This window comes from Peromyscus californicus, unplaced genomic scaffold, assembly GCF_007827085.1.
Source record: "Peromyscus californicus insignis strain IS unplaced genomic scaffold, ASM782708v3 Scaffold_8__1_contigs__length_139910024, whole genome shotgun sequence".
Classification (NCBI taxonomy): Eukaryota; Metazoa; Chordata; class Mammalia; order Rodentia; family Cricetidae; genus Peromyscus; species Peromyscus californicus.
In genome coordinates this window covers 75,577,697-75,590,235 of record NW_026294606.1, presented here as the reverse complement: position 1 = coordinate 75,590,235, position 12,539 = coordinate 75,577,697, and the positions used below count along the sequence as shown (strand labels likewise).

The window sequence follows — 12,539 nt, the reverse complement described above, 5'->3', positions numbered from 1 at the left end:
CAGGCGGATCTCTGTGAGTTCCAGGACAGGCTCCAAAGCTACACAGAGAAACTGTCTTGAAAAAAACAAACAAACAAAAATCTCATTAAACCTCATTTTTGCTTTTCAAATTTTCCAAAGTGATAAGAAATGTGTCCTAAATCCAGCATTCATTATCTATATGTAATCTTAGAAGCAGCCAAATGCAGGTAAAATTGTTCTGTTCAGTCTTGGTTCTCAGCCACTCCCGGAGTTTCAGATTACTCACATTTCGGTACCGAGTGAAAGTAACAAAGGAAAGCAGACTATTGACAGGTTCAGATTTCTGGTGTGCAGTGCTTGGTGAATAGCACACACAGGGTAAGCAGTCCTCTTTGGCTGACTGCCTGAAGATTGTCGCTCCTGTAGCCTTCTCTTCCTTTAACAGCACCAACGTCATTCCTACTCTTTAGGCTAGAAACTTGAGGCATTTTAACTTTCTTATATTTCAACCATGTAGCATATCTTTTAATGTTCCTGGTCTCCCTCTGGAAGATATTATTTTTAATTTCCATTCCCAAATGAATAGCTATGTTCACGCCCTCATTTCTCCTCACTTATTTGTTTATAAAAGTGCAGTTCAGTGATTTTAGTAAATTAAATAGTTGTGTAATAATCATCACAATCCAATTTTAAGGATAGTTCCATAGCCCAGGAAATGACCTTTTCTGCCTGTTCGTAGTACCTCTTTTAATACATCAGCAGATAACTGCTAACCTTTCTCTGCCCCCTCTCCTCTCTTTCTCTCTCTTTGACCCAAATTTGCCCCAAATAGGCTTAGACTTATAATGTAGCTGGTTTTGAACTACTGATGCTTCTGGCTCTGTCTACCAAGTGCTGGGAATACAGGCCTGTGCCAACATGCCCTGTGCCCCAATTCACTTAATGTCTCTGCATGGTTGCCTTTTCTGGACATTTCACATAAATCATACAATCTATAGTCTTGCATCTTATTTTTTTTCTTTTTTTATTTGCCTGGTGGTTTGAGGTTCCTCAGGCCTTCATTTCTATACCTAGTTGACTGAAATAGTCCCTTAACTAGAATCATTATTTTTATTTTTAATCCATTCTTAGGTTGTGCCATGCAGGCCAAAATCCAGAGTACTTAGAAAGTCAGTCATACTCCCAATTTTTGGCCCTAGATCTCCACTGTGTTTTCCACATAACCTGTGTTCTAGCAACACCCAGACAGCTAACTGATCACTCAAAGCCATGAATTATTTTTCATGACTCAAAACTTGTTTATTCTGGTTCCTTCTTAACTGCTTTTCCTTCTATTACACCTCAAGCAATCATTAATTGTTGATCTAAAAACACCAATTAATCTGTCCAATAAATAAATCTATTTGGATCTGGGATATAGTGGTAAACAAAACAAACATGCCTTCGTGGAGCTTCTGCCAATTCAGGAAGATGACAGGCAGAATCATGTTGTAGGCTTGCTTTATCTCTACAGTGCTAGGAAGGACAGACCTAGGGCCTTACCCATGTTAGGCAAGTGCTCTACCACTGATCTATATCCCTAGCCCTCCCCTTGGTTTTCTTAAGGAAAGGAGGTAAGGCCAGAATTTATCATGTACTAGTCATTTTATTAAACACTTTAATGAGTGCTTTTTTAAATAATAGTAATAAGCATTGATCCCAATTGGTTTTTTAATACTTTCATTATTCTTTGAAAATTATATGATCCCAATGTTACTATTTCATCTGATGCTCCAATTTTAATGTATAATTTTGTTTTTATACCAATTACCTTGAAACTTAAAAGGTGTGGTTTGGCCAGAGGTGATGGCACACACCTGTACTGCCAACACTTGTGAGGTATGGGAGGGAGGATTGGGAATTGAAGGGCATCCTCAGCTACAGAGTCAATTCAAAGCCAGTCTTAGAGCATAAGGATGGGGATAGAGCTCAGATTTTTCTATAAGGCAGCATTTGAGAGTATTTCAGAATTGTATTTTGTTTTGTTTTGTATTTTTCAAATTAGAGTCTTGCTCTGTGGTCCAGGCTTGCCTCAGCCTCCTAAATGCTGATATTACAGGCAAGTACCACCATGACCAGATTTCATCATTCCTGAGGTAAATAGACTTCCAACATTTAAAAAATGATTTTTTTCAATTTCTTTACTTAACGTGTGTGAGCATTTTGGCTGAATATATGTATGTGCACCATACGCATACCTGGTACCTAAGGAGGCAACAAAAGGATGTTGGATTCCCTGGAACTAGAGTTACAGATGGTTGTGAGACACCATACGGATGCTGGGAACCAAACACAGGTCTTCCATAAGAGCAACAAATACTTTTAGCCAATCAGCCGTCCCTCCAGCCCCCAACATTTTTACTCTATTCCCCTCTATCAAAGAATGATCATATGTATATGTATGTGTGTGCTACGTATGTGGATGCCTGTAGAGATCAAGGTGTTATAGATCCCTTGGAACTGGAGTCACAGGCAGTTCTGAGCCTTCTGACATGGGTACTGAGAATTGAACTTGGATCTTCTTGCAGAATAATACACACTCTTAACCACCAGACCATCTTACCAGTCCCTGACATTTTTACTCTATTCCTTTCTGTTAAAGAATGAGGAGCTAAAATGTATACATATAAACATATATTACTATTTATCTAACCAGCTCCCTGCTTATTGGGTGGGCTTATTAGGAACATTATTATCTGTTGACTTTGTTATAATAAAGCTTTCCTACAAACATACAAATCAGTCATGAAGTGTTTTAATTCCTTTTCTTTCTCAAGTACATGGTACTTTTGCTGTTTAATTCCAAGGCAAGCAGTGTTATCTTAAAAACAATGTTTTCTTCTTCGTTTTACCATCTGAGATATTTTTCTGGCAATTTCCTAATGTTGGTCGAATCTAAATGACATCTATAAATTTTACCTGTCTTGGTGTTTTTATGATGACAACTTTGAAACTTCTGAATACTTAGTAATAAGAAAGAGGGTAAATGTGTTTGCTGTCACGTTATCTATTATAGGTTGTCAAAAAAGCAGACATGATCAATAAAAACATGACTCATCAGGTACAAGCTGAGAGAGATGCACTGGCGCTGAGCAAAAGCCCTTTCGTTGTTCATCTGTATTACTCACTGCAATCAGCAAGCAACGTCTACTTGGTGAGTAAACAGCTTTATACTGTGTACTCGGCAGCCAGTGAGCCCAGAGAGCGAAGAGCATTGTACCTGTGTTCTGCATACTTGCATTTAAATTCTCACTCTCCTACTGACTGGTTTAATGGCCTTGACCAATCTACATGTTGTTTTAGTGAGAGTTTTCCAAAGAAAAAGAATCAATAGGATGTGTTTGTATCTATGTAGGAACACAGAGAGAGGGATTTGTTTTAAGGAAGCCGATCATTCAACTTTTAATTGGTTGCCAAATCAAAACTACAAGGTAGAGTGTTACTCCAGACTGTTGAAGGATTAATGCTGCCATCTAAAGGCAAACTTCCCTTTACTTTGAGAATTTTGGTCTTCTCTCCTTGTTTGAAGGCTATTGACATTATGAGGGGAAATGTGCTTTATCAAAGTCTACCGATTTAAATGTTAACCTCATCTAAAGAATACTTTAGGTGAGTTATAAAAATGATACCTGGTCTAAAAACTGGTCTGGTACCAGATGATTTAGTCCACTTTCAATCTTTAGTAAATCTTCAAGTATATTTAGTGGTACAAAGATCTAAAAGATAGCCAGGAATTTTAGAAAGAAAGAAGGTTTTGTAACATAGTGCTGAGCACTTTTTTATTGCATCAAGATGAATTTACAAACAAGGCATTTTTGTTGTCTTATTATTTCTTAACAAGCCATAGTTCAAATGAATGGTAAACAGGATCATACAGTAAGTCCTGACTGTTTTCTCTAATGGCAGCAGTATCCTTTTGACAGCATAGAATTCCGTTATTTAATCATGAATTTGATAATTTCTTAGATGAGTTTGTTGTTGATGAAATTGTTTCAGGTCTTTGTCTGGTTCTGTTTTCTTTAGTCTAGTAAATTTCAGTATTGGATTGTAATGAGCTCTACTGATGAAGCTGACACCTGATGTTGCTAGGGAAATAAATTTGGTATGAGGATGCAAGTTTGTCTGGGAAAGCTAAGCTCCAAAGCAAAGCTAAAAACTGTGTAAGATGGCACAGGTCTGTAATCTCAGCACTTGGAAGGTAGAAGCAAGAACATTGCAAGTTCTAGGCCAGCCTAAGTTATATAGAAGACCCTACCTCAAAAAGAGAGAGAGAGAGAGATCAGTAAGGTTAAGGAGAGCACCTTCAAATATCTCTAGGTTATAAACAATGTGAAATAGCATTCTGTTCTTCGGGTGATTCACTATAAGAAAATGAATACCAAATAGAAGAGAAACTGACTTCCATCTTCTAAGCCAGTGGCTGCAAACCACTGTGACCCACAACCAAGTCTGCCTGTTATGAGCTAAGAAGAGCATTTGCATTCCTTTTTTTTTTTTTTTAAAAGCCCTGGGTTCAGTCCCCAGTACCAAATAAATGTGTGGTGGTATGCACATTTAATTCCAGCACTGAGGTGGAGGAAGCAGGAGGATTAGTCGTTCAAACAAGTTTGAGGCCACCCTGGATACAGTAGACTCTGCTTTTTTTATTGGAACCTAACCGCATCCTTTTGTCTGTTAACTACATCTTCATCAGTGTTACAGTGGCAGAGTAAAATAGTTGTAATAGAATCCCACAAAGCCCAAAGTGTTTATTATCTGGCTCTTCACGGAAAAAAAAAAAAGGTAATATCCTTGAATGCTATGTCCAAAGAAGGTGAGAGAGTTGTCTTGTTACCAGCCCGGACCATATGTTTCCAGGTTGTCATCATCTTGCTCCGAGAATAGAAACAGTTTCATTCAAAGGCACAGTGAATGTGCAGTGTAGATACCTGAAAAAGAAGAGCAGACGCTGAGAAATTTGCTCCAGAGCACCTGGTTACTGCCTGTGGCTTCCAGGAAGAAGAGGAGGAGTTGATTTCTAGGAGAGGGGTTTGGGTACTTTTCTGTTTGATTGATAAGCTTGGGTTATGTAAACTTGCCTCCTAATGCATGCCCTTTCCTGTGATGCATCTGATTTTAATTATCTACATGTCCAGGTATACATAGGCATAAGGTCATAAATAGAGGTTTTCCCTTAAAATTCCATGTTTAGAACATAGATTGTCTTACTGCACCAAGGTAGAGTGGACTGACTGGTCCTCCACCTCTGGTTTCAGAGTAAGTTTCAAGGTGTGTTTGGCCACAAAGGAAGAGCTAATAAGGACTGCTAGGGAGGTATAGGCCAGGGTGACCTAACTGCTTTGTTTGGAGAGGGTATGTACATGCAGCTAGATGCAGATGGGTCTCAAGCCAGACATGATCCCGGGGTTGGTAAGCTATCTCTATGCTTTCCTGCTTCTACTTAATCCTTTAATTCTTCCTCCAAATGCCTTTACAGCATCCTGTTTTATGTGTATGTATATAAAAACCATGACTGTATCTCTGTGATTGACCCTGACTTAACTTGTTGGCAGCCAGTAGCTTCCAATCCTATTAACCAGTAGGTAAGTGGCAGGTGTGATTGCTCAACATAGTAGCTTTTAAAATGTTCTCACTTGAAAATTGCTATAATAATTAAACAGCTATAATATTTTTATTTCTTTCATTTGCTTGTTTTTTGATTTTTTGTTTATATGTGGTCCTGAGCCCCAAACCCAGGGCCCTACACATGCTAGGGGAGAATCCTGCCACTAAGCTATATCTCCAGTTCTATTTTCATTTATTCTAGACATTTAATAATAGACATGTCTTAACTATCTAACTTTCTTACCGGTTTAGATCTTGATACTCAAAATGTGCTCCATAGACAAACAATGGCAACACTATCTAGGGGTTTATTAAAGATCCAGGGGCCTGAAGATATAGCTCAGTGGTAGAGTGCTTGTCTTGAGATCCACAAGGCCCAGGGATTAGTCCCCAGGTAGGGGTTGGAGAGGGGGTGCTCAAAAAGAAAACAAAAACTCAAACTCATCTAATTATTAGTCTCCTCTGGCAGCTATCACCAAAAAGGACTGTATCACCTCTATACTTATGCCAAATATTCATAACATGAATCAAATCATGAGGAAGTAATCAAATAGCCTCAAATTAAAAGGCTTCCTTCTGTAAACATGCCTGTTTTCCTCAACATTGTTTCTATCATGAAAGACGCACACTGAAAATTTGCTCCAGATTAGAGGAATCTAGAGAGATATAACAACAAAATGCCTTGTTTTATGGCTCATGAATGGGCAGTGGAGAGGGGAACTATAAAGGACAATATTGAGATGATCATAGAAATATAAACATACTACATATTAGAATTTTATTGCTCTTTGGTTACGTAAGGATGCCTTATTCAGCAATTGATGGCGAGTCTAATGTACGTCAGGTGTCACAGAACGAGCCTGTAGTCTCAGATTTGAGAGGCAAAGACAGGAGGATTTTGAGACTAGGCCAGCCAGATGTACAGAGGAGTACTGTCTTAAAACAGAAGCTTCCGGTACAGTTCATTAACTTCTAAACTTTATCAGCAAATTACTCAGCAAAAACTAATGTATTAGCCAGGTGATTACAGCTATAAAAGAAATCAAGGCAAAAGGGTCTGTGTAAGTCAGGAGTTCAAGACTAGCCTGAAAAGCATATTAAGACCCCATCTCAAAAGAAATAAAATAAAATTATATATTAATTCCAAGTTTGCTGAGGTTATTGTAATTTTTAAATTAAAAAGCTTAATCTAAACAAAATGCATTCATATAAAATAATTATATTAATTTATTAGAGTGTAGATGTTAATATATGTCTTAGGGTTTCCAGTACTGTAATGAACATCATAACCAAAAGCAACTTGTGGAGGAAAGAAGGGGTTTGGGGGCTTAATGTGTCCTGAGTCAGTTCTTTGAAGGAAGCTGGAGCCTGGAGATAGGAGCTCATGCAGAGGCTGTGGAGGAATGCTGCTTGCTGCCTTGTTCCTCATCAGCTTGCTCAGCCTGCTTTCTTATAGCAGCCAAGACCACCAACCCAGAGGTGGTACCACCCACAATGGACTGTGTTCTTCTACATCAATCATCAATCACTAATTAAGAAAATGCCCTACAGGCTTGCCTACAGTTTTTTGTTTGTTTGTTTGTTTGTTTTAATATTTCTTATTTATTTGTTGGTTGGTTGGTTGGTTGGTTGAGACAGGGTTTCTCTGTAGCTTTGATGCCTGTCCTGGACCTCGCTCTGTAGAACAGGCTGGCCATGAACTCACAGAGATCCACCTGCCTCTGCCTCCCGAGTGCTGGGATTAAAGGTATGCACCACCACTGCCCAGCTACAGCTCAGTCTTATGGAAGCATTTTCTCAAATGAGGTCACTCCTGTCAGATAACTCTAGCTTATGTCAAGTTAACATAAAAACTAGCCAGCACAATTTGTAATATTAACGTTAAAATATCTATGTAGAGGAGAAGAAGAAACCAAATCTGTCCGCATGCTAAAAATTTGTGACTGAGATGTTGGCAAATGGGAAGTAATTCTAATAGTCTTTGAACTTTTATGTAATTCTGGTGTTTGTTCAAACTGACCAGTTCAGTTTTTAACCAGAAAAATAATGAGAAGCCAGGACTGGTGATGCATGCCTATCATCCCAGTACTTAGAAAGCTGAGGCAGAAAAATGATAAGTTCAGGACAATGAGTGATAACAAAAAAATATGTTTTATTGTGTAACCATTCTAAAAAATAAAACTAATTCCCCAAATATTATATATTTCAAGTATATTGTTTTTAAATTCTTTTTTGATAGGTAATGGAATATCTTATTGGTGGAGATGTCAAGTCTCTCCTACATATATATGGTTATTTTGATGAAGAGATGGCTATAAAATATATTTCTGAAGTAGCATTGGCTTTAGACTACCTGCATAGACATGGAATCATCCACAGGTAAAACTGACTTTTCTGTACATTGTTACTTAAAATGTATTGTGTTTGAATCTTTAATATAAGCAGAAACTACTTGCTTGTATTTCTACTTTACCTACAGCTCAGTTGTTATATGCATTTAAATAGAGTGTTGGTGTAGCACGAGTCCTAATTGGTCTTAATAATAAAAACCCAGAGCCAGATATCGGGGTAAATGCTGAAAGATCAGTAGTGGAGCCAGCCGCTAGAGAGACTTCTTACCTCTCCTGAGTCCTCAGCCTGAAGGGGAACTGAGCTCCTGTCTCCTCCGCCTTCTATCCCTTCTTCGCCCAGCCATGTCACTTCCCGTCTCCACCTCCTAGTGCTGGGATTACAGGTGTGTGCCACCACTGCCAGGTTCTGTTCCTCTAGACTGGATCAATCTTGTGTAGCCCAGGGTGGCCTTGAACTTAGAGAGATCCATCTGCCTCTGCCTCCCGAGTGCTGGGATTAAAGGTGTGTGCCACTGCTGCCTGGCCTCTATGGCTAACTAGTGGATTAGCTGTGAACTCTGATCTTTAAGCAAAGTTTGTTAGATCACAAACAAAATATCACCACACATTGGCTTTTGTTTAATCTCCCTGCATTTTGTTAAATGTTGCTTTGAACATAAATATGACATTTTATTTTTATTTATTTATTTATTTGTTTTTGGTTTTTCGAGACAGGGTTTCTCTGTGTAGCTTTGCGCCTTTCCTGGAACTCACTTGGTAGCCCAGGCTGGCCTCGAACTCACAGAGATCCGCCTGGCTCTGCCTCCCGAGTGCTGGGATTAAAGGCGTGCGCCACCACCGCCCGGCCAAACATGACATTTTAATATGAAGATTATTCATCTCTTTCCACTTGCATACCATCATACAAAAGAGACTTTGTGGTCTCAGCTGATGCGCACGTCCTTCTTTGTTCAGAGAAAGGCTTAGTGGCTCTGCTCTGTTAAAACTTAACCATACCTTACTTTAAAGGGGTGGATATAAATTTGAACTGGCGGGCTGGTGGATAAGATATCTAAAAATAATGCCAAACAGACTCTAGTATTGAATCATACAATTTTTTTAATAGATTCTGATATGTAATAGATGGTCTTGAGAGCTGTTTTGTGGACTTTACTGAACCACTCATGGGTCTTCTATTTTAAAGGAAATAATTAGGTTTCCTCTTGTAATTTCTCCCACCCCATCTGGTATTTAACATCAAAACTACTTTTTCAGTATCTGTTTGCCTTTTATATGTTCAGGGATTTGAAACCGGACAATATGCTTATTTCCAATGAGGGTCATATTAAGCTGACAGATTTTGGGCTTTCCAAAGTTACTCTGAATAGAGGTAAGAATAATGGCAGGTAAGTGCCAACTTCAGACATTCTATTTCATTAATTTAACTTTTTTTGTTGTTAATTTACATTAGATAAAATTCGATAGCTCTTCTGAGATGGGCTAGAAATGAGTAATGTTGTTCTTTTCCCCCACCAAAAGGGGCCTTGAAAAAGCGGGGGGGTGGGGCACTTTGGGGTCTGTGGCAGAACGTTTGCTTGACTGGATCCAATCCTAGCACCAAGAAAAGAAGAAAAAAACAAAGAAAATAATCATTCTTGGATCTTCGAAGGTCCTTAAAACTCCTTAGATCTTTAAAATGGAACTGGCAGTTACTGTTCTCTTTACCTTTGCTGAAACAGTATGAACAATTATGCCTAAACAAAATGACTAAACTGTAATATGATCCAGTGCTGATTCTTAAAATACTTATGCAAATACATCTTGCCACTACCAAGACCTTGGTAGATACGGTTCATTCATATATATAGAAATAAGTTCATTTCTGAGTAATAATTTTTAAAATGCTAATATGAAAAACAACAAATTAACCCTTTACATTATTACTACCACAAAGGAATACTGATCCATAAACAAAACTACAAAAAAAGCACAGTTTTTCTAAAGTGATTATACATTGACTTAGTGCTTTCAAAAGAAAAATTTTCTATGTTTTAAGAAAACAAAAGATTTTAATTCTCTTTGTTTTTATGTGGAGTTTTTTTAGGAGAAGGTATAGTAACACGGGGTTTATACAGCCTAGGTTGACCTCAAAGTTGTTATGTAGCCAAAAATAACCATGAACTCTTACTACACCACACAAGTGCTGGGATTATAGACATATGCCACTATATCTGGTTTTGATGTTTTGGTTTCTCAATACTAGAGACTGAACTCAGGCCTCTTACATGCTAAGCAAGTATTCTGACACTAAGCTACATTCCATGCACAAATATTAAAGAACAAAAAGGGAACCTGAACCAAGTCACAAGCCACCGCTTATACCCGCTGTCATTGCTCCTTGCTCAAAAAGACTGCCTCTCCCTTGGTCACATCCATCCCCAATGAAAACCCCACCTCTTGGACCAAAACGCTCCTCTCAATTGGCCAGCGGCCTGGTGACAAAATTCCCAGAACAGTTGATCTTACGTTTTAGAATTTATTCTAAGGCAGTGGGTCTAGAGAACAAAATATAAGTGACTAAAATGATTTGCAGTACCATTGTATAATAAATTGAAGCAAGACATTACTTAAGTTCATCATAGAATCATGGAAAGATGATAAATTATCATCTTGGAAGAATGGATTTTCTATTAAAAAGTATAGAAGAGGGGCTGGTGTTGGAGCCCACTAGGTTTCCTAGTGGCTATACCCAGCAGGACTGCATAAGAGGTTGGTTGGACCACAGGCCTGGGTACCAGGTGTTTGTAAGGGTCTAACTAGCAAGGGGGAGGTCTTTTGCTCCATCCCTTGGCATTGTTATAAACAGACCTTTGGAATAAAGTTCTGGGCTGGTGGATAAGGATCCAGGCCCACCCGAGTCTATCTGTGTTTTCTCTCTGTTTCTCTCCTCCCTATTTCTAAGTAAGTCTCTTATCCCTCCATCCTCAAGAGTAGCTGGGGTAAATAAGTGTGGGGACTGGTCCCCCACAGGTGGCGCCTGAAAGAGATAAAAAAAAATCCCTAGGGCTTAGCGAAAGAATTGTAGGGGGCATTATGAGTGTAGACATGCCGATAAGGAATTGATAAATGAAGGCAATGGTATTTTATTCTCGAGTTTATAGGCTAGATGGTGAAGGAAAGAAATATTGCAAAACTGCAGCATTAGGATCTCTCTTTCTCCCTCTCTTTCTCTTGTATCTATTAAAAAAATAAGGAAGGTAGAGTATAGCAATATAGTGCAGGACCTATTGAATGTAACTAAGACTTAGGTAAGGTGTAGTCTTAAGTGAGACTTAGGTAAGGTTTATAAATAGAGGTTTAGGGTAGCCCTATAGAGAGTTTGCTCCTAGTGTAAGTTAGTTAAGAGTAAGAAGTAGTATATTTCTTTTAGGTGTTTGCTAAGTTAGATGTTTAAAAAAGTGCTAGAGTAGTCCTATAGAACGTAAGTTTATCATGTAGGCTTGAATGATAGAATGTAGGTTTAAATAGGTCATAGATTTAATATAAAGTGAGTCAGAGAAATGTAGGTTTAGAATATACAGGCCTTAGGTTAAAGATATGGTGGAAAAAGTAATTTAGAGTAGGTTTTCCCAACCTGGGACTCGGAGAGCAATGTCCATGGCGGACTGTGGACTTGGCAGTTCCAGAAAGCCACCAGTAACAACAAGAAACAGTTCCAGAGACTGCCAGCTTCAGAAATAGCAGCCAGAGGATCTCGGAAGCTGAAACCCTCAAGGCATTAATGCCAGGCAGGTGGCAGATGCATGAGGGTCTACAAGCTTTCTACCGAAAGGAAGCCACGGTGAAAACTGAGCAAGCTAAGCCACAGAGAGGCCAATGACAAGCAGCAGTTTGGAAAGCCCTGCAGAGATGCCACACTGCAGGAAAGGTGAGCAGCAAGATTCTGCAACCTTTGAGATGCTACACCTCGAAAAAGAGAGAGAGCCCTGTGGTTTTCGTCGCCTCTGGAAAGGTGAACAGCAGAGACACTCGGGAACTGCTGAGTGCTCCAGACTGAACAGCCAAACCAAAACTGGTGACTGCTACGGAGGATTCCAGACCAGGTTTGCTGAGCACTTGAACTGTCAGCAGTACAGGTAATGGTTTTCGTCCCAAAGCCAGGGTTGCCATGAGAAGGCCACAGTTTCAGCTCACGGCAGCTGAAGGAGCCTTGAGCCCATGTGGCTGTGAGGTGAAGCTCTCTAGCCTGGTCTGGAACTGGTTCTGGAAGGCTACTGTGGCTGGAGAATTTCTCTCCAGCTCCCACCAAGCCCCGGCAGTCCGACAGCCCACTTATAATATAAACACACAGACGCTTATATTATTTACAAACTGTATGGCCGTGGCAGGCTTCTTGCTAACTGTTCTTATAGCTTAAATGAATCCATTTCCATAAATCTATACCTTGCCACGTGGCTTGTGGCTTTCCGGCGTCTTCACATGCTGCTTGTCATGGTGGTGGCTGCAGTGACTCCCTCCGCCTTCCTGTTTTCTCTGTTCTCCTCTCTGTTAGTCCCGCCTTTACTTCCTGCCTGGCCTCTGGCCAATCAGTGTTTTATTTATTAT

At 39.4% G+C, this 12,539-nt stretch overlaps 1 protein-coding gene across 4 annotated transcripts in view; it reads left to right on the top strand.

Moving 5' to 3' along the window:
• Mastl (microtubule associated serine/threonine kinase like) overlaps positions 1-12,539 on the top strand; it is a 46,132-nt gene that overhangs the window by 1,604 nt on the left and 31,989 nt on the right. For all 4 annotated transcript variants that reach the window (XM_052729061.1, XM_052729059.1, XM_052729060.1 and 1 more), the window contains exons 2-4: positions 3,017-3,154; positions 7,844-7,983; positions 9,236-9,324. In XM_052729061.1, the coding sequence (XP_052585021.1) occupies positions 3,017-3,154; positions 7,844-7,983; positions 9,236-9,324 (367 nt within the window). The remainder of the gene's footprint in view (positions 1-3,016; positions 3,155-7,843; positions 7,984-9,235; positions 9,325-12,539) is intronic.